Source organism: Nycticebus coucang, chromosome 14 (assembly GCF_027406575.1).
Source record: "Nycticebus coucang isolate mNycCou1 chromosome 14, mNycCou1.pri, whole genome shotgun sequence".
NCBI lineage: Eukaryota > Metazoa > Chordata > Mammalia > Primates > Lorisidae > Nycticebus > Nycticebus coucang.
This window is the reverse complement of record NC_069793.1, coordinates 53,963,618-53,983,717: the sequence shown is the minus strand read 5'-3', so window position 1 is coordinate 53,983,717 and position 20,100 is coordinate 53,963,618. Positions and strand designations below refer to the sequence as shown.

The 20,100-nt window shown below is 46.0% G+C and overlaps 1 protein-coding gene across 2 annotated transcripts in view; it reads right to left on the bottom strand.

Moving 5' to 3' along the window:
- IRAG1 (inositol 1,4,5-triphosphate receptor associated 1) overlaps positions 1-20,100 on the bottom strand; it is a 141,567-nt gene that overhangs the window by 62,075 nt on the left and 59,392 nt on the right. Inside the window, exons 3-4 of one of the 2 annotated variants that reach the window (XM_053561930.1) lie at positions 4,711-4,814; positions 3,149-3,219 (exon numbers count right to left, since the gene is read on the bottom strand). In XM_053561930.1, the coding sequence (XP_053417905.1) occupies positions 3,149-3,219; positions 4,711-4,814 (175 nt within the window). The remainder of the gene's footprint in view (positions 1-3,148; positions 3,220-4,710; positions 4,815-20,100) is intronic. The other variant, XM_053561928.1, reaches the window with a different exon arrangement.

Genomic DNA, 20,100 nt, shown 5'->3' with positions numbered 1-20,100 from the left:
TTCCTATCAAAATACCCACATCGTACTTTCAAGATTTGGAAAAAATGATTCTGCGTTTTGTATGGAACCGGAAAAAACCCCGTATAGCTAAGGCAGTTCTTAGTAACAAAAATAAAGCTGGGGGCATCAGCATACCAGATTTTAGGCTGTACTACAAAGCCATAGTGCTCAAGACAGCATGTACTGGCACAAAAACAGAGACATAGACACTTGGAATCGAATTGAAAACCAAGACATGAAACTAACTTCTTACAACCAACTAATCTTCGATAAACCAAACAAGAACATACCTTGGGGGAAAGACTCCCTATTCAATAAATGGTGTTGGGAGAACTGGATGTCTACATGTAAAAGACTGAAACTGGACCCACGCCTTTCCCCACTCACAAAAATTGATTCAAGATGGATAAAGGACTTAAATTTAAGGCATGAAACGATAAAAATCCTCCAAGAAAGCATAGGAAAAACACTGGAAGATATTGGCCTGGGGAAAGACTTCATGAAGAAGACTGCCATGGCAATTGCAACAACAACAAAAATAAACAAATGGGACTTCATTAAACTGAAAAGCTTCTGTACAGCTAAGGAAACAATAACCAAAGCAAAGAGACAACCTACACAATGGGAAAGGATATTTGCATATTTTCAATCAGACAAAAGCTTGATAACTAGGATCTATAGAGAACTCAAATTAATCCACATGAAAAAAGCCAACAATCCCATATATCAATGGGCAAGAGACATGAATAGAACCTTCTCTAAAGATGACAGACGAATGGCTAACAAACACATGAAAAAATGTTCATCATCTCTATATATTAGAGAAATGCAAATCAAAACAACCCTGAGATATCATCTAACCCCAGTGAGAATGGCCCACATCACAAAATCTCAAAACTGCAGATGCTGGCGTGGATGTGGAAAGAAGAGAACACTTTTACATTACTGGTGGGACTGCAAACTATTACAACCTTTTTGGAAGGAAGTCTGGAGAAACCTCAAAGCGCTCAAGCTAGACCTCCCATTTGATCCTGCAATCCCATTACTGGGCATCTACCCAGAAGGAAAGAAATCCTTTTATCATAAGGACACTTTACTAGACTGTTTATTGCAGCTCCATTTACAATCGCCAAAATGTGGAAACAGCCTAAATGCCCACCAACCCAGGAATGGATTAACAAGCTGTGGTATATGTATACCATGGAATACTATTCAGCCATTAAAAAAAATGGAGACTTTACATCCTTTGTATTAACCTGGATGGAAGTGGAAGACATTATTCTTAGTAAAGCATCACAAGAATGGAGAAGCATGAATCCTATGTACTCAATTTTGATATGAGGACAATTAATGACAATTAAGGTTATGGGGGGGGAAGCAGAAAGAGGGACGGAGGGAGGGGGGTGGGGCCTTGGTGTGTGTCACACTTTATGGGGGCAAGACATGATTGCAAGAGGGACTTTACCTAACAATTGCAATCAGAGTAATCTGGCTTATTGTACCCTGAATGAATCCCCAACAATAAAAAAAAAAAAAAAAAAAAACAAGCTAGTGGGCTCAAGGTTTGTGGGTAAGTGGAGGAATCCACAGGTCACAGACACAAACCCTCTCCTCCTGTGGTTTACTCCCATCCCTTGCTAAAACTGTTTCTTCTTCAGCAGCGCCTCTGGGTGGGGTGGGTGACACCTCCTTTCACCCAGCTACTCAGGAGCATGGGAGTCACCCCCCATGTCCAAGCAGCTGACCAAGTCCTCTCATTTACCTGTCATCTCTGGAATCTGCCCCTTATCTCTGTTCTTGCAGGGGAGACCATTATGACGGGAGACCTATCCCAGACACAGGATGGCCCTTCCAGCCCATCCTCCCTTGCCTTGTGGTGTGACCTTCCTGAGAGCCACATCTGGCCATGGATTCCTCCTGCCTCTCAGTGTGGCGTCCAAACTCCAAACTGTGCTCAGTTTTGCTAGCCCCACATTCTCCTCCCGAGGGCCCTCCACTCCAGCCCCTCTGCAGTGAATGGCTCCTGTTTCCCTCCCATCCTCCATGCCCCCTTCTTCTGACTGCAGCTCCTCTACTTCACGAGTATATTAGTTAGGAAGGAGCTTGCCATGCCCACACCCACCCCAAGCACCAAGAGCAGAAATGTGTATCAGCTGTGGTCTAATCACTGAGTTCATTCCCCTTGGCCATGGGAATGGGCTTGGGAATGGGCTCAGGAATGGCCATGGGAGGCAGGTGTATGGGGAAGAGGAAGTTTCTCTCCACTGATGAGAGGTAAGCCTGGAGCTGCTGGTAGCCGTTTGCTACCATGTCTGAAGAGCTTGCCCAAGAAGAAAGCTCACCCACAAGAAAGACTTGTGAGATGGAATGGCACCATCTACTAACCCAATGCAAGCACATGGACCTGGCATTCCCTGAAATACCAAGCTCTGGCTTTTATTATTTTTATTTTGGGGTGTAAAGTAGTTTGAGTTGGGTTTCTATCCTTTGGAAGGGTCTGGATAAATACAGGGCAGAGGATTCCAGGTGCCTTTTCTTCCTCTTTTCTATTCGCTCAGATCTCTAGGGCACAACTTAAATACCATCTCCTGTGGAACTTCCCTTCCCCAGAGAGACTTGGTCCCTGGCTCTTGCCTTGGTTTCCCCAGTTCTTCTGTGGAGGCCCTTATAATATAGTGTCCTGGTTACATCTGTCCACTTTTTGGTCTCCTCATAGACTATGAGCAAAATGAAGGCAGGGACCGACGCTGTATTCTATGTTCCTACAGCCCGAAGAAGGCCATGAGAAACCACCTAGGGAATGAGCGGGGGACCAGGGCAGCCATCTTTCCACCTAGGTACACACTCCTACCAGATGGGGGCCTTTTTAGCAGGGGCTGGAGGAGTCTCACCCAGATGTTCTGTCTTTCTTCGGCTTCTTCATCTTCCTTTTCATGCCCTGTCTTGTCTTTTTCCCAAAAGACATTAAAATTAGATATACTTCTTCTGGACTCAGGCATGGAGGGACTATCTACTCTACCTTGTTGAACTTATATACATAGGCCTCCTTGAAGAGCAGGAGCTGTGGGAGAAGGGGGCTGAGCCCGGCCATGTTGACAAGCTTCAGTCTTAATACTCAAACACACCTTCAAATTGGCCCAGCCCTTACCCACAGATGTCAGCGAAACGGTAGAAACCTTCAAGTGCCGGTGAGAAGGCCTCTTGTGGGATCTGTGAGCTCTGAAAGACAGAACACAGCCATCTTGTGAAGAAAATTCATCAATGGCCCCTGGGCACGGTGGCTCTTGCCTGTAATCCCAACATTCTAGGAAGCCGAGGTGGAAGGATCACTTGAGCCAGAAGTTTGAGACCAGCCTGAATAAAAGTGAGACCCCCATCACCACTAAAAATAAAATAAATTTTATTTTTTTATTTTATAAAAAAAAAAAAACAACAGGAGGCTGAGGCAGGAGGATCACTTGAACCCAAGAGTCTGAGGTTGCTGTAAAGTAGGCTGACACCACGGCACTCTAGCCCAGGCAACATAGTGAGATTAACTCAAAAACGAAAAAAAGAAAATTAATCTACCACTTGAAAACAGGCCAAAAGGTACCTGTATATTCTTTCAAAGTCATCCTAGAACAGCGGTTCTCACAATGAAAATACATTGCAGCATTAGGAAGGTTGAGAACCACTTTCCTAGAACATCACCTTACAAGCCCTTGTAGGCCTCCTCTGACTCTGACCTTGAGAACTTGATAGAACAACAAATTCTCAGACTCCACCTCAGACCTATCAGATCAGAAACTCTAGGGGTGAGCCCCTCGAGCTGTGAGTGTAGAAGCTCCCCGGGTGTTTCTAAAGTATGCCGACCCCTGCTCTCAAGGGATGTAACTTTCACGCATGATTGCTATTTATTAGGGCCTAGACTCTGAAACCTCAAAAAATGTAACTAACTGTTGTCTGGTAGAGATGCAGATGCTTTCCATCTGGGAGAAAGGATAAAACCAGTTTCATCATCTTGTGGAACGTGAGACGCTTTGATACCATTGTTATCCTGCTGCTTCCCTTCTGAACGAGGTAAGTAGATCTTTGACATACACTCACTATAAATTTGTATGAGAATTATCTTTTACCTTTTTGAAAATTATACCTAGACAATCTGATTCCCATGCGTGGGCCAGTGCTGAATAAAACCGAGGCGCAGACATTCCCATGCATGTGAGCCAATGTCTCTGCCAAGAGGTCACAGTCCACGCAGGACCCACTTTGACCAGGGGCAGGACTCTGAGTAGCCTCTCACCTTTCATGTTTGTCTGCAAACATCTTGGCAGTTCTTATGGGAAGCTCCCCTGCAGTGCTTTCTGCTGATCTTGAAGGCTAGCAGAATGCAAGGGGTCACATCCAGGAGAGGAAATGTCATTGGGGGAGGAAGATAATGGAAAGATCCAAAACTCCCTGTCCTATTTTAAAAAAACTGCTTGATTGGGGCAGCACCTGTGGCTCAACGAGTAGGGCACCAGCCCCGTATGCCGGGGGTGGTAGGTTCAAACCCAGCCCTGGTCAAAAACTGCAAAAAACCCCAAAAAACTGCTCAATTGTGTTTTAATGCATAAAATGATACAAAAAGGAAGAAGAGACTTATTAAAACCATAGCTCTCTGAGACCCACATTCTAGGGAATATTGTCCATCACAGCCCAAGGCAAGGATCAGGCACCTGGGATGTGTACCTGTTGGCCAGGTTTTGGTCAGTTTCTCCTTCTGGTGAACCGGCATCACCCGTCAGGACGATTGTGGGTGGACTGCAAGATAATCCTGCGGTGGGAGGGTCCTGCTAGTTTAGAACAAAAACACGAAGGAGTTAGGTGTAGGCTGCTGGGAACTCCCAGGGCCTGGAGCTGGAGCATTTATTATAGTCATGAAACTCAAACATCTTAATAAGGGGACAAATGCAATTTGGTTGTTTTCTTCGCCCCCCCCCCAACTTTACTAAGGTATAGTTGACTAGCAAAAATTGTATATATTCAAGGTGTACAATAGGATCTTTCGATGTCTACATATAGTGAAATTGTATTAGCCTTATTGTTACCACGACTAAGCTAATAAACATATCTACCAACTGCCATAGTTACCTTTTGTGTGTGTGGTGAGAATACCTAGCAAATCTCAAGAAAACAATACCCTAAACTGTGGTCACCATGTGCACATTAGATCACCAGAACTTTCATCTTACAATGGAAAGTTTATATCCTTGACCAGTATTTCCCCATTTCCCCCATCCTCCAGCCTTCCCCCTTCCACTTTCCCTTTTTGTGTGTTGCCCCGGTTTTAGGTTCCATATATACGCGAGACCATTTGCCTTTCTGTGCCTGGCTTATTTCACGTCGCATAATGTCGTCCGGGTTCACCGTGTTGTCGCACGTGGCAGGATTTCCTCCTTTTTTAAATGCTGAATAATATTCTATTGTGTTCATATCTATGTTTTCACATTTTCTTTATCCATTCATCTGTCCCAGGACACTTAGATTGTTTCCATACCTTGGCTATTGTAATAATACACAAACACAGTTTATTTGGATTACTCAGGAAAAAAAATAGGCAGTTTCTCTTTTCTTACCTAAGGCACTTACCAAGCTTAACACTTTGTGTGCATGTAGACTATGGAAATGTAAGCAATCCCTTGCCATTTCTCACTAACAGTGCAGGAAAAGAATGGTGTGGAGTCCTCAGACTGTGCCCCGCCCGGCTGGGAAGAATGGAGGCCAGGAGCAAAGGTGCCGGCACCCACACATCCCTGCTATCCAGTGACAGCCCTTCCTTTGCACAATTTTTCTTTTTCTTGAGTCAGTCTCAAGCTGTCACCCTAGGTAGAGTGCTGTGACATCACAGCTCATAGCAACCTCAAACTCTTGGGCTTAAGCGAGTTTCTTTCCTTGGTCCCCATGTAGCTGGGACTACAGGCACCTGCCACAATGCCTGGCTATTTTTTTTTTGTTGTTGTTGTTGTTGCAGTTGTTTTTTTTTGCTAGCCTGGGCTGGGTTCAAACCCATAGCCTCGGTGTATGTGGCCGGTGCCCTTACCCCCTGAGCTACGGGCGCCACCCTGCACCATTCTGACATTGCAGAAAAGATGATTTGTTCAATGAGTAATGGTTTGCAGTTTGATTTTTGCTAAATGTTTATCTAAATAACTAAATATTTCTGAAATTAAAACAACAGTTATGGACTGGCCCTGAGATTTTTGTATGATTTTACATACAATTGATTTTACAACTACCAGGTAAATAACAGTCAAAGTGAGAGTTATTACATCCTAGGCTGGAGAAGTTATAGTGTAATTTGTGTCTTTATACATAGCTGATGGTTATGTGGATTATAAAATCATGTCAGGGTATAATAAATGTTTATTGTGTGAGCAAATGAATGAGAGAAATAAAAGCAATGAGGAACATAATATACAATAAGATCCAAAGCAATGCACCTCCACCTGCTTTCCTGGGCCTAAGGGGACTGCGGATAACAAAGGGACCATGTTAACAGTGACACTTGGTGTCTCCCTGGTTCTTTTCCTGCCTGCTATTGCAGTTATTTTCATCTCAAGTATTATTCCCAGGGGTTTTCTCAGGGATTCCTTCATCAACTTAAGACAGTACCAGCCATTGTCCTTCTGCTCCTCCCCGCCCCCTTCACTGGCCTGTGCCACCGCTGCTGCCAGGGCTGTCTGAATGCCAACCGTCCTTGCCAAAGGCCCGTCCCTTAATGCTCTGAGCAGGTCGCCACCACCTCCCACTGTTGGTTCTGCCTTGTACATTCACTTTCCTTCTGGAGCCCCCAGACATTAAGGGTTCTTACCTCTATTGGCCCTGCAGAAGCCCTGGCCTGGGGGCTGCCAATGGGCTGGAGCTTCTCAGAGCCAGGCTGGGCTGTGTTCTTGAGCCCTAAGCGCATAGGAGCTGGTTCTTAGGTGGGAAGAGGCCCTCTCTCCTCTTTACATTACACCTGTTCAATGGCTCCTACACGGTGCTGTGTGAAATTCTTAAATCCCACCATGTTTAGTGAAACCAGCTTTTCTCATTTTCATTTGTATCTTTTCCCTCCTTTGACCCAAACATAAAGCTGCATGAACTGGAGAAGTCTCTGAGTAAGAGTCCAGCCAGGGCAACATTGTGTTGTTCTCCTGCAGAAAGGACACTTTTATGTGGAAACCCTAAGGCAGGTCCCTAAGAAGACATTCCTTGGGCTCTGTTCAAACTTCTGTTCATCAGCTACTAGCTGTGTGTCCTTGGGCAAGTTGTTTAACCTCTCTGTGCTCCATGATTATAAAATTACACCTGCGGTGCATCTTACAAGGGTACATGTGAAACTTAGTGAATGCAGAATATGATTGTCTTAACACAATAACTAAGAAAATGCCAGGAAGGCTATGTTAACCAGTGTGACGAAAGTGTGTCAAACTGTTTATAAAACTAGTGTATGGTGCCCCATGATCGCATTACTGTACACAGCTATGATCTAATACTAATAACAAATAAATAAATAAATAAAATAAAATCTAACTCACAAGGTGGTGTGAAGACTAAAAATAATGTTACAAAATAATAATGTTATAAGGCACCTAGAACTTGATCGATATTTTTAAATAATACTGATTGTATTAGTGTCAGATTTCTTTCTCTCTCATTTAACAAACACATTTTGGTTATCCACCATGTGCCAGGAGCAGCTTGAGACATGAAGAGAAGACCTTCAAAGGGTCACAATCAAGCAAGGGGTATGGAGAAGTAACTGGTACTTATAATAAATACAGGGTGGCCATAAACTTGGTGTGCAATTTTAAATTGTACACTATTTTAAATTGCCCATGAATTTCATGGCCTTATACCTTGTATAAGGTAATGGGGGGGGGTCATATTCTGTGCAAGTTCAGGGGAAAGAAAAGAAAATTCTGCAGTCAGGGGAGTTGGAGAAGACTCTTTAGAGGAATGGACCTTTGAGCTAGGTCTCGAGGGATGCATAAGAGCTTGCAGGACAAAGATATTGAGGGAAAGGTCTCAGAGAAAGGACTGGGGAAAAGGGAATAGCATTAGCAAAAGCGTAACTGGGGATGAGGGATGTATTGGTGCACCTGGAGCAGTGTATGGACTATGGGGTATATGAGTTAAATGAGGTCAGGGGAGGGACAAGAACGTAAAACTAGAATAACAGGTTGAGCAGCTTCTGCAGGACCTTAAAGCTCCAATGAGTTTGGTCTTTATGATTTTAAAGATGGAGAGTCCTTAAGGTTAGATTTGGGAATAACTACCCAAAGAGAAAGAGAAAACAGAAATACTGGCAGCCGATCCATCCATGAATCGTACACTGAGATGATGAAAAAAGCCCTGTTAAAACATCCATCCTCCCCTAAAGGGATGTTGAGGAGCTCCCTGCCAATCAGAGCTATCTCAGTCTCCAATTGGACACACCCAAAGTTGGCCAAAGTGGAGTGACAAAAGTCAGCATGATGCATTTGGCTGGAACCAAGACCCCTCAACCTATCCTCATGACCCCAGAGCTCCAGTCCCTCCCTCCAAGAACACAGACACCTGTCCTCTGTCAAAGACTTCTCCTGAAAGAAGCCCAGGGGTTTTCCCCCAAAGCAGGCACTCATCTTGGTGGGCTGGTGACGAGCTGGCCATTTATTTTGTCCTCCTGTTGCATTATCCCCAGTTCCCATGATGGTAAAGTGGTTGAAGGCCTAGTCTGTCTCTGGAGGTTGGTGAATAAAATAAAATGATGAATACATACACACCTGGGTAGGTGTCATATGGTTTACAAATACCCACTAATTATGATTGTTATTAAAACGAATGGGGCCTCTATTCTGAGTGAACCAGTTCTCCCCGTCTTTTGTCCAGTGAGCTCCCTGGTAGAGCTCAGCAGGCGGCAGAGAGGCTGGGGCTTCCAAGGGGCCAGAGGGAAGCAGGACAATCTTGGATCATGGTGTGGGGACCTGAGGACACGCAGGGAACAGTTGAGAAGGCTGAATGTGTCAAAATGGCAGGTGGCTGGCTGGAGGTGGCTCCAGGCAGGGCTGACGGTGGAATGCCAAGTTAAATGGGAGAACCAGGGAAGAGGAAGAAATGAGAGTTTTCTACTGTGTGGATTCTCTGATGAGTGGGAAGAGCTGAAGCTTTTCCAGAGGCTTCTCTTCGCATAATTAAAAGGATTTCTAGCAAGTATAGTCTCTTGATGTCAGTGAAGCAACCAGCATCCTCTGAAGCATATTCTCTGAGCTCAGAGGTGCAAATTGGAGACCCGTGGGTTCATTTGCTGGAATAGTGTTTACACGTTTTTAAATTACCATTCCATAATAGGAAGAATTCACAAAGAGGTCTGGATATCCTGCTTTTCTTGAAATTGAAAGATCAAGCAATCTTGGGTTCACATTTCTACAGAGTAACCCCTGGTTTGGGCTATCTGAAACGGCTTGCTTAATTCATTTATCCCAGCCCCAAAGGCATCTGAGTAACTGTCCGGTACCATGTGATTCCTATCCCAGGTGATTTTCTGGGGCACGAGAGGTTTGTGCTTAAAATCTCCCCCACCCACATCATCTAGATGGCCTCATGCCTGAGTGCCACCAGGAGAACACCAGCAGGAACTTTGTTTCTGCTTGCAGCATGTATGGGGTTCCTTTCCTGGGTGGATTTTATTCCAACTATGAATGTTTGAGCCTTTTCATGTTCACCATATTTAGAGAATTTCTTTCTTAGCAGTCCTCTGATGAACAGGAAAAAATGCATTTTGAGTAAAATAGCCTCTTCACATGTATCCTATGATATGGTTTCTGCCATCCTTTGTGAGGGTGCTTTGCAGTACCCCCTTTTGATACTGATGGGCTATGTCTATTTAAAAAGTCAGGATGGGCCAAGCATGAACTACCTTCTGCATGTTGTCTTTGGAAAAAAAAAACTTGGTGATGGTGATTGAAGAGTTTTACTTTGTTAGCAAAGTTAAGTAGAACACAGATTCTAGTTCGTTTTTTATCAATGCACTACTTCTAAAAGCAACTTGAAACAACCAACAATATAACTTAAGGTATAAAACCATGAGGCCATATAAACGGGAGAACGATTTGATAAATACAAATATCCCCACCAGACAGAGAAACGCATGGTCCTGACCATCTGGGGTTTGGCTCCGAGGTTAAACGATTTGACGTGAAACCCAATGAGAAACTTGTGATCCGTGTGGTCCAGGCTCTGAGCAGGGTCACTTTAAAGAGCTTTTCCACAGAAACCAACAGAAAAAGAACTTCACTCTTTCCCCTCTCAAAGTACACAAAATGGGAACAAACCTTTGCTTTTTCTTTCCTACACTTCTCTCATGCCCCACATTCCAACAACTCTTCTCGTGGTTGCTCTCCCAACCTAGATCTCTCCATCTCTCTCCCTCGCCAGCCTTGACTCCCTTGGCTCCATCCAGTTTTTTATCACACAGGCTGTCTTAACCTCTCTTTTTATGATTGACTCCCGAAAGTGTACAAAAGTGTCTTGCAGGGGAAGGATCTTCCCTAAGAAGGGAGGGGCACTGTGCTGGCAATGATAAGGTTCTCTTTGGAGTCCAAGGAAGAGATGAGGTCCACAAACACTCGCACATCGCTAGGCCTTATTCTGTGATTCACGCATCCTGCAAACATTTGAATGCCTATTGTGGCCAGGATCTGTGCTAGAACCAGGCAGGCCTCTGCTCTGCTTCCTGTTAGCAGAAACGCCCTCCACCTCTGCCACTGATAGTGACCTCAGTGCTGACACCTCCAGGTGAATGGGTGCAAGGCACTGGAGTGAGTTGCTTTCTGGTGGAAGCATCCTCTGCCTGCTAGTAAAGACCACTTGCAGCAGAGCTCTCCTGGGATGGCTGCCATGCACGGGACCATGGATACCGTAATTCAGAGGGCAGGACAGAGCAGAGGTGCCCGCACAAAAAGGTAGAAACAATCCAGGGGTGGCAAGTGCCAAATATGTGACCACAGACACACACAACTCCAAGCTGGTTAGGAATCAGGAAGCGTAAAGCAATTGGGGGAAATCCTCTAATTCCCCGATGGAACATCCTAGAAAACTCTTTACTCTCTCCTTCTAATGTGTGCAAAATACACAGATCATAATATCAAAGGGTTCTTTCCCCGATCAGTTCACAATATGGTTGAGCAAGCTATCGGTTTTTCTTGGGAACATGTAAGTCTTTTGCAGACTGCTTTCACTCTAGAAGGGTCCAGGTAGATAGCAACCCAGGGGAGGAAATGTGGGAAGATTCCAGCAGCCTCTGGGGTGAATTCTCCCAGATTTTAATGCAGTGTAAATACCCATCTCCGCTCCCACTCTGAGCTGCCAACAGAAGGAAGACACTCAAGAAAGCTTGTGTGGGCAGCACAACCAAACATACAGTTTGCCAGGCAGGTGACCAGCGTGGGAACTTCGAGGGCCCCAGCTTCAGAGCCACGCTAGTTTATGATACAGCTTTCCATTTAGTAGCTGTGTGACCTCAGGCAGGTCATCTGTTGCCTTTGTTATCTCATCTGTACAATAACTTTCACAGAGTAGTTACAAAAATTAAATAGGTTGATATAGAAATAGAATTTCCAGATAAAATACAGAATATGCTAGTTGTATTTGAATTTCAAATATACAACAAATAATTTTTTAGTATAAGTATGTCCTAAATATCTTATGGATATAACTAGATTTTCCTCTCTCCCTCTTTTTTTTTTTTTTTTGTAAGTAGGGTCTCACTATGTTGCCCAGGCTGGTCTTAAACCACTGGGCTCAAGTGATCCTCCCACCTCAGGCTCCAGAGTAGCTGAGACTACAGATGTGCCTCACCACACAGGGTGTATAACTGTGTATTTTATTTGCTTCATCTGGCAGCCCTAGATGGGAAAACCAGTGGCAGCCCCTAATAAATGCTCAGTAAGTGTTAAGTATTATATTCCATTATTATCACCTTTGGGATGGAATTAATTACTTTGACATTTGGTTTTGAGGAGATTGTTGCTCTTAGTTCTGGGTCTGATCCACCATTTGGTGTTAGATTGGGAGGGTCTAGCCCTTGTGGTCATGGGGCCATGAACATCTCCCCCTGGGGCACCTGGCCACACAGACCCAAGTGACCATGACTCCCAGAGAAGCCACCTCCAGGGCCACCTTCATGTGGCTCCACCCCCCTCTTACCTTCTGCTTCTCAAACCAACAGACGTCCTTTGCAGGTTACAGATAATGGAAGCAAAGGAATAAATGTAGTGGAGGGAAATGGCACTTAATTAGACCTACTGTGTGCAGGCACTGTCCCAGACACTCCTCATGTCTTCATATTTAGTCCTGCCAGAAATTCAGTGGGTGAGCCTGAGGACACCAATCTACAAATTGGGGGTGATAATACCTCCCAAACTCATAGGATTGTGAAGGGGAAAGGAGAGGATGAAAGTGAAGGCCCTGAGTATGGAGGAGGTGATCGACAGTCTTTTCTTTCCTTTCTTTTCCTATTTTGGTCCCATTTTATCAATGAAAAAACTGACTTGTCTAGGACTCTGTGCTTGCAAACAGTGGAACTGACTTAACACAGGCTGTGTCCTTCCCACTGTACCACACTCTCTTACAGCTGTCTCCACTGTCTTTGGTCTCCCTCCCCTGATTCCTGGTGTCCTGCTGGCCTCCAACACACCTCTCTTCTTTCAATCTGCATCCTCCCTCCTGGATGGTATCTCTTCCTCCAGGAAGCTCTCAGGTCAACACAAAGCTGGGTACACAGCAGGGGGCAAGACAGCAGGCATGGGGGTGCACTTGGCTCACTGTCCCTCCCACTAACCCATGGGCCCAGCCTCCCTAGGGATCCACGTCTCTTCCCTGGAATCGGCCAAGCACTATGGGCTGGGCCATCTCCCAGCAAGCTCATCCTATAATAAGCAGGTCACATTTGGTTCTCCTTAAGTGAATCTTATAGAAACATTTCGATATTTATTTCACTCATAAATTCCCAGGAATGCACAATAGTTTTCCTAACTGCTTGGGCACAGGGATAAATATAGGCCAGTGTCACAGATGGGAATATTAGCTTCCTTTCCCCGATGTCACATGACAAGGCTTGGGCTAGGAAACTGTAAGGAATAGCCCTAGCCCCGGCCTGCCCCAGCTCAGGCTGGCATGGCGAGTTTAGCTCCTGCAGATGGGCCTTGGCAGACAGCCTGGCAGAGGAGACCCTGCCAGAAGTTACCGTGGGGTAGCAGAGAAGTCAGGTAGGCCTGGACCCGAATTCCCTCAGGTGACTCGGGCAAGTTGCTTAACTTCTTTTATGTTCTCAAACATTATATGGAGTTAATAACCTCCATTTTTCTAGGCTTGTTTTAAGGATTATGTGAGAAAAAGTAATAATACTAGTGAGAGTGAGGGTGGTGGTGAGGCTGGGCACTGCGAGACTGTGTCCTCAAATCCCTCTCTTATAGCCTGGAGGGCAAATAGGGACTGCTCTTACGTAGGGCTCTTAGGAAAGGACAAAAGAACCTTCTGGGAATTTGCAAGAACATGATTATTCCAGCAGTCAGTCCTGAGGGCGCATGAGGAGGCAGAAGTGCCCCTGTTGAGGTCTGCCATGTGCTGAGGGCCCGTTCCCTGGCTCCTGCGGTGCCCCGGTGTCCACCCTACATGTCCGATGCGCTGAGGGCCTGCCCTGCCTCGGGTGGGTGCTCTTCCCTGCCCTTGTCCAGTTTATTCCTAGAAGTCAGGAATAAATAATCACCAGATTATCCTGCTCTTACTCTTTTTTTTACTGGTTTTATTCTTGTGTGACAGACTTCAAGGGTGCGGAAGTGCCCACGATACCTGCTAGCCCTATTCTGGGGAGAGTCGCGCAGCCAGCCAGCCTTTCACCCATCATCATCTTCTGCCCTCCCTTCCTAATGAGGTTCCTCCCCGACTTCTTCCTCCCTTTCATGTAGCCATTTCATCCTCCCGGCAGCCAACTATCCACCCAGTCATTCACATAACTGTCCGTCCATCTGTCCATTCTCCCACGCGTCCCTCCCTATGCTCCCACCACATGCCAGAGCCTGTGCTGAGGGCTGTAGATAACACACGTGAAAGACACGGCCCTGACCCCAAGTAGCTCACGTGCAGTCTGATGGGGAGACGGAAATGACGAATGACAAGCTGCTCCATTGCTCACAATAGGAACCAGGGACAAATAATTATAAATGCAATCCCGACTGTCTGCAACCATCAGCATCTTAAAAACACTTTCTGCTTTTTTCTTCCACAGCTATAGTCTCACAGCTCTTATCCTGTGACCAGAATCACTGCAGGCCAGCCCAGCAGAAGTGCCCTTTCTACTCTTCCCAGGCCTCTTTTTCACAGACGATGGGGCACCAAGCACTTGCTCCCATGCCTTGAGCTTCTGATGTCCAGGACACTGGCTTTACTGCTACGTAGGGCCAGGAAAGGAGGAAAAAGTTGGCAGGAACAGCTTGGCAGGAAACTTGAGTTGAACCTCCACTCAACCATGACATAACCACGTGACGTCAGCTTCTTCCATAGATAGTAATACACACATCTACCTTGTTCCCAATAGATGCCACTGCTGAAAATCCTTGATTAGAGCATTCAAGTACTTCCCAGTTTCCAGTATTTAGAGTGAACTTACCTGCCTCCGTTTTCTCATCTATAAAATGGAATAATAATAATAATACCTACCTCCTGGAGTTTGGGGGAGGTCACTATGAACAGGCAGCACGGAACCAGTGAGGGTTCTCATTGATTGGGGTGAGGGGTCCTACTCTACATGGTCCTTAGCAGCTTCCAAGAGCTTTATGTGCCTTATCTATTTTGTCTTCATCTCTTTCCTGACAGAGAATTGATTCTTAAGCTCATAATGAGGTTGAACCTCTCTGCTGGCCAGTGAGGACAGAGCTTGAATGGCCAAGGTGAGGCAAGGTGTAGAGAGAAGCTGGCGAACCTCCTTCTGTAGTAAAGTGTATCGTTAAACTAATATTCCTGGGAATGACACAGAGCAAGGATCCTCCAGCTTTTGATCCAAGAAAGCCATGGGTGAAGAGAAGAGCAAGTGAAGTCCTGGAGAATTGTCATTCAGTGTAAATCCTCCAGGAAGCGAGCTACCTGAACACATCATGAGAAGCACATTGAGGGTCTGTATGTGGAAGTGAATAGTCCTCCCTTTCCTGTGTGCCCAACCTCCACTGCAGTATAGGAGGGGGCCCAGCGGCTCCATAGCCAGAGACTCTAGGTGCTTGGCAAGTAGATCCTTTCCTGTTAGGGCCACACACAAAGGGCTGCTTCTCCAGAGCACACTCCAACCTCATTTCAGTTACTTAAATCAGTGGAGGGGAGGGGTGGGGATGCCACTGGTTAGCTGAGCGCTGCATTCCTCTTCTTTTTTTTTTTTTTGAGACACAGTCTCACTTTGTCACCCTCAGTAGAGTGCTGTGGTATCATAGCTCACAGCAACCTCAAACTGTTGGGTTCAAGTGATTCTCTTGCCTCAGCCTCTGGAGTAGCTGGGACTACAAGTGCCCACCACAACACCTGGCTATTTTTAGAGATGGGGTCTTGCTCTTGCTCAGGCTGGTCTCCAACCCATGACCTCAGGCAATCCACCCACCTCCGCCTCCTAGAGTGCTCAGATTACTAGCTAGGATTACGGGAGCCACTGCACTCGGCCTCATGCTACATTATTCTTAAGGCACAAGATGCTTCTGCAGAACGGGGCTAAGTATCAGCATCTGCCTAGAATGCCAATGAATGAAGCACACAGCAGATGCTTGGGGAAGTCTGGAGGGCCTCGCGTCTGTGGCTTAAACCAGGCAACAGCATGCTGGCCTATGTTTCCAGGGGTCAGTTTGCATCAGAGTGTGCTATTTTATTGTCTGGCTGAGGGTGAAAGAGGAAAGGCCATGGGCAGCACAGTACCTTGGCAGGAGTGTGACATGATTTTTGTTCGAGGGCCCTGTGGGCTGGCACACCCAGAGGGTGGCAGGCACAGGGGTTGGTGAGATCCAGCGCCTTAGCTGCTGCGCTTTGTTGTCACCTGATCATCACCTCTCCAGAGGCCCAAGTTGGCTCCTCTAAGACAAGTAGCTTTGGGAGCACAGGACAATGTCCCCTTGGCCCAGGCACCAGAGCTCTCACAGAGAACCCGAGGACAAAGTCAACAGTGCTTAGCACAGAGCACAGATTAAGTGGGGCTCTTGGGGCAGGCTGCTACCTGGGTACAACCCTGAGCCTGCCATGTGTGAGCTGCATGACCTTGAGGAATGTACTTGACTTCTCTGTGCTTCAGTTTCCTCGCTAAAACGGAGATGATAATACCTGCCATAAGGTTGACTAGACGTTAAATGAGTTAACAGAGAAGAATGGTATGTGGTACATGTTATTCTTAAGTGACTCTGAGGGCAATGGAGATGGTGGGTGGGAGGCAGGAATGGGGGATGCTGGGGCAGGTGGTATGAAGCTGAGAGATTAGCTTATCAGCTCACACTGACCTGCCCCTGGGGGCTCCTAAACCCCTGTACAGGAGGATGAAGGTTGTCCAGCTGGAAGCCAGAGCCAGCAAAAACTGGGCTTCTACAGCTGGCTGAGCCTTCAGTACCCTCAGGTTGGCAAGGCACTTCTGAGGAGGCCATCATGTCCCACAGCTGCTCATCACAGCACAGGAGATGACAGATGCCCAATAAGACTGCACCTGGGGCCTGGGGTCAGGTCTACGGGCCCAGGGCAGGGGGAAGATGGGCAACAGGGAGATGGGCTGGTGCGTGTCCTGAGAAGGGGCTTGGGAGGCTCTGAACACTGTCATGGGAGAAAAGACTGAAGGGACTGGAGTGAAAGAGACTCTGGGAACACCCAGAACGGCAGGCCATGCGGAAGGCAGAACTGAAGCAGTGTCTTGGAAGAGGCAGTTCCCAGACTGACCAGGGCAGAGCCGACCACCACAATCCACAGTACAGGACTTTTGGGGAGGTGGTGAGCTTCACACTGTGGGACTATTCGTACCGATTCCTAAGACCCACCCCAGAAGAGTCTGATTCAGCAGATTTAAGGTGGCTGGGGAATGTGGGGTTCAACAAGTTCCCAAAGTGACTGAGTTGACACTCATGTTATACAGACTCTGTCTGGACCTTAGATGTGATCTGGGATCCCTCTAGCTCTGACAATCTGTCCTTCTTTTGTCCCCTAAGATTCCAGGCTTATGTCCTGCCAGCTTCTATTCCTGCCAGAGCCCTTTGACTACAAACTCTTCCTTCCTTCTGAGTCTCTCCTTATTAAACACACAGCCCAGAAGACGCTGCTCAGGACCCAGCCTTGCAGAGGGCATTGCTGGGAGGCTTTGTTTCTTTGTGTTACTAGATCACAGGTTCTGATTAGAAGCCTAATGGGTGTGTCTGTGTGTGTGAGAATGCATGCGTGCCTGAAGAAAGAAAAACAAGATCTAGCCCTCCAGCTTTCATCTTCTGTGTGAGAAGGCCTCGGCTAGTGTTTGTGCCAGGGTTGGGAAATGAAGCTGGGACCTGAGGAACCAGAACTAGGGCGGGGCCCCAGGGAGCTGTAACCTCGGCAGGATACTCTATTCTTTGCTTCACAGAATGGGAATTCAGACAGTATCAGGACTTCCAGCTGAGTCCTCCCAGCCAGGCCTGCCTCCCTGACTGCCTGGCTTCTGACACTCCCAGGGACAGGAGGCTCTAGCTCCTCCCCTGGCGGTGACCAGCTGAGAAGCCCAACGTGGGTTGTGTGGTGGGAGAGAAGCTCTTTACTGACCATGCCTGGCTGGCTTCTGGAGAACTCAGGGAGCTCTAGAGCCTAGCAGTAAGGGCAGAGAGTAAAATAATGCTGAATTTGATGTGGCCTTCAGCTGGGGGTGGTCCTTTGGACTAAAGAAGTTGTTCAAGGGCTGGGCTGAACAGGAAGAGTCTAGGAGCATCAACTTACACTCATCCTGGGTAACACAGGAGAAGCCAAGTTAACAGCCTTGGTTTCAAGGTCTTTGGCCAAGACAGGTCTTTTGACCATTATATAGAGGAGCTGAGATTAAAGCCCAGCTTGGTATGACTACAGAGTCCATACTATTAAATCCTATGGCTCGCCTAACTTTTGCGACTCCAGACCACTCATAGGCACAGTCCAGGTCAGTCTGAGGGTGAGTTTCAAGGGGTAGCCACGCAGGAGGAGGAATCCCTAAGCTCAGCACTAAGTCAAGGGCAAGAGAGCCCCAACTGGCCAGCAGGAGCCCCAGATTCCAGTTTCCCACAGGTTCAGCCTCTCTGTGACCTTGAGCTGGAACCAGACATCTATAAAAAGAGGAGGTGGGCCCTTCACATGCCATGATCCTTCCTTCGCGCAGGGGAAATCCAGATTGTAAAGAGAATGTTTGCAGGTGCCAAGACCTTCTGCATCTGAGCCCAGCAGGCAGGCCAAGAGGGAAGAATGTATGAGTGAGCATTATTTTTGCAAACAGGCAGATTCTTAGTGAATGTTTTCGTGTTATGTTATTTGTTTTCTTACACATCATGACTGTAGGAACTTAGATAGTAAATATTTAGAAAAGAACTACCCCTTGTATCTTCATATCCCAAGTTCACGAGAGTAAGATGACCCTGGCAGTCTTGAAGGTGGGAAGATATGTGTCCCTTACATATCTAAGTGACAGGTTCTTATGTTGTCTTGTTTTGTGTCTCCTGAAGAAAAGGGTTGAAAGAACTTTTTTTGTTTTTTAAAGAACTTTTAATTAAAGGTGTTTGGAACCAGGAAGAACTGAACTCAATATAAAAATCTGTCTTCACTGACAGTGGAGTTACATCTCTGCTGATCTTTTATTATCTTTTTTTAAGGAATGCTTTTATTTTTAGGGCAGCTATTTGGGGGAGTTTCCAAGATTTGGGAGCTAGGTTTTGCATAAGAATCTGATTGAAGGACATTAGGGTTGTTAATGAAGTGGAAGGTTCAGGGTCAGTCATGGGCATTACAGGTGAGGTCCAGGGATGGGAAGTATGAATACTAAAGAAAAAGACCCAGGAAAGTCATGGCCTGAGGGTCTGGGGGCAGTCAGACTTATGTCTTGCCACTCCCTTCTTTGATTCCCAAGCTTTTAGAACTCGGCACCCTTAGTAGCACTTACTAGGCCCAGGCTGTCCCTGGGTGGGTTGGGGGTGGGGGATTCAATTCTGAGCTGTTCTGCCCCAAGTTGAAGGGATGGGTACTTGGCCCTTGTCACTGGGACATTTGAAGGAAAAGCCTCTTCCCTCCTCCAGAGTTGTCAACCTCTGCAACATCTCAATACCACAAGCTTGGGACATGGAGCTGTATAGCCTGATGGTTCAAGGGGTCGTTCTTTTCTAAGTATATATACTATTTAAGTTCCCATAGTTGTGATGTGTCAGAAAACATTTGTCACCATAACACGAAAATATTCACTAAGAATTGCCCATTTACAACAATAATGCTCCCTCACACATTTTTCCCTCACTCAACAAATGTCAGTCCAATCTGGCTCAGGTTAGTCTGGATAACTGTCAGATAGAACAAGTTCATTGCAAACCAACTGCTAAGTTCATGAAGTTAAACAACAACAAAAAAATGGATAAGAACTTCACCTGCAAGGTTTTGACCAAGGAGATCAGATGGAGCTGATCAGTTAACAAACAAAGGAAAAGCAGTGAGGATGATGGTGAGACGGGTTCTCCAAAGGGGAATATTGAAGGCTTGAAAGATCCTTGGACAAGGGATGAAGCTTTTAAATATTAAACAAACCAAATCTCTTAATGAAGGGGATTGTGAAGTAAAATGTGAAGAACATGGTGTCGTGTGAATAAATCATTTTGCTGGTATATAAAAAAAAAATGCCATACCAAAACTAAATACTTGATTCTTTGTTCAACCTAAAAATTAGCATATAACTTATGTTTTGTAATCTGGTTATAAATAACTTATTCTCATAATTTTATTTGCATAATAAAATCTCAGGGAAACCCTTTACATTCATTTGTTTTCATCCTTTCCTTTTTTATACTAAAATTTTCACTGAAAACCTTTTTCGCTGTTTACTATGAAATTTTGATCTTCATTTTAAGCAGATTCGCTTTA